The 1,747-nt window shown below is 42.4% G+C and overlaps 1 protein-coding gene across 1 annotated transcript; it reads left to right on the forward strand.

Annotated features, from left to right (window-relative positions):
* Nucleotides 1-29: 29 nt before the first annotated feature.
* Nucleotides 30-1,011, forward strand: LOC108354150 (uncharacterized; the record flags this gene model as incomplete). Its single annotated transcript, XM_017605341.1, has 2 exons — nucleotides 30-833; nucleotides 937-1,011. Coding segments are annotated over exons 1-2 (825 nt in total), but the record flags the coding sequence as incomplete, so codon positions are not given.
* Nucleotides 1,012-1,747: the final 736 nt, after the last annotated feature.

Here is a 1,747-nt window from a genome sequence, read left to right on the forward strand (position 1 = left end):
CAAGTAAAATACCACACTTGCAACAACAGTCGTCGCCGCAGCAATCGCCGCAGTACACACACGGCCGCCAGTTGAAACAGTTAATGCACTCACCCGATTTATTGCGACGTTCCGCGTCACTGCGCATGCGCGGTTCAAAATCAAATCTCTTCAACGATTACCGTGGCAACTATATGGAAATGGAACGCAGCACGCGCCACTTGAGCAACGCCACGCCGCATACGGCCAACACCCGCTACAACCACCCGCTGTTGGGAGCGCTTGAACAACAGCAACAACAACAACAACCACAGCCAACAATGCAACGTGACATACACGAACGGCACAACGCTGCCAACACCGCCACAGCCGGTTCGTTTGGGGGTGTTGTTGCTGCTGCAACGCGTCGCAAGGCCGCCGCCGCCGTAGTATTACTGCCTGGTTCAACATTGTCTACGCAAACACCCGCTGTCACAGTTGGCAATCTGACGCGTTCGCAATCGTTGCGTCGTAGTTATCTAAATCATCAAAACAACTATTACGCGCAGCAGAAATCTTTCAAAACGGATGCACTAAAGGATAAAAGTGCCGGAGGCGTCACAGCAATTGGCTCTGGAGCAGAAACAACTGGAGCTGATGTGGCAATTACAGGAACTGTAGGTGCTGATAATGTGGCGCCTCTAAAAACATGTACACAGCGTGAACAGCAGCAGCCTGCTGTTGATGAAAATTATACCGTCCCAAATGGTAGCGTGCAAAGCAATGACATAACGCACAAAATGGACGGTGTTGGTGTTGGTGGTGGAGTTGGAGTTGGCGAGCTGCGGCGGATTGACAGGGATATGCAGAAAATGGTAAGTGAATGAAATTTTCAGTTCATTAAACTTTTTTTTTTTTTTGTTTTCTAAATGTATTTTTGTTTGTGCCATTACGTGTACTATTTAAATTTTGCATCAGTTTGGAAACGCATATCTCTTGAGGCTGGGAGTTACGAGTTCTATTGATTTTCTGACGCCTGTATCGCAAAATTTCGTAAGCGAAAAATATATACTAAACTACCCTGCATTTTCCATATGGACATAAGTAATAAAATTTTGCAACCAGTTTTACACACTTGCATATATATATGTAGTAGCTAGCAAATGTAAAATTGTAGTGTGTAAATAGTTTGGCTAGAAGAAGCATTGCGCGTAAAAGCCCCTCGAGATTCGTTTAGTTTTTAGGTCAAAGGAGAATGAGTCGACGAAGCTAATTTTTGTTACGGTCGTTTGCTCCTACAGTAGCTACATACATACATACACAGATTATCTATGTATGTACATACCCTGTGCGAAAACGCACTAGTGCCGAACTGGTTCGGTACTATATAATTTACAGCCATGACTAGTGCGCGTTACTTCTAGTTCGCTCTGCATCTCTTTTTACATAGTTCCGAACCAGTTCCAAAATCGTCGGACGAAAAAAGTAATATGACTTTTTCAACCAGAGTCTGTTTGGTTTTCCCATGGCACCAATTTGATCAGTTTGTCAGCCAAAAGTCGTTTTTCGTACTTACAAAAGTAAATTTTCGGTCTTGGTATTTGATAAACAAAACTTCAAACCTGTTTTTCTTCTGTTTTTGTAAAAAAAACGAACAAAAACTGCTTAGCAGATAGTCAAAGTCGTTGTTTGTGAGCGAAATTTTGAAATCGATTTTGTGTTCGGTTTTTTAGCTATTTTCGAACGACCATAGTTAAGTTAATAATTATCTAAAAAATTAAGAAAAATA

The sequence above is a fragment of the Rhagoletis zephyria genome, unplaced genomic scaffold (genome assembly GCF_001687245.7).
Source record: "Rhagoletis zephyria isolate East Lansing unplaced genomic scaffold, Rhagoletis_zephyria_1.1 Rzeph_scaffold_33734, whole genome shotgun sequence".
Taxonomy (NCBI): Eukaryota; Metazoa; Arthropoda; class Insecta; order Diptera; family Tephritidae; genus Rhagoletis; species Rhagoletis zephyria.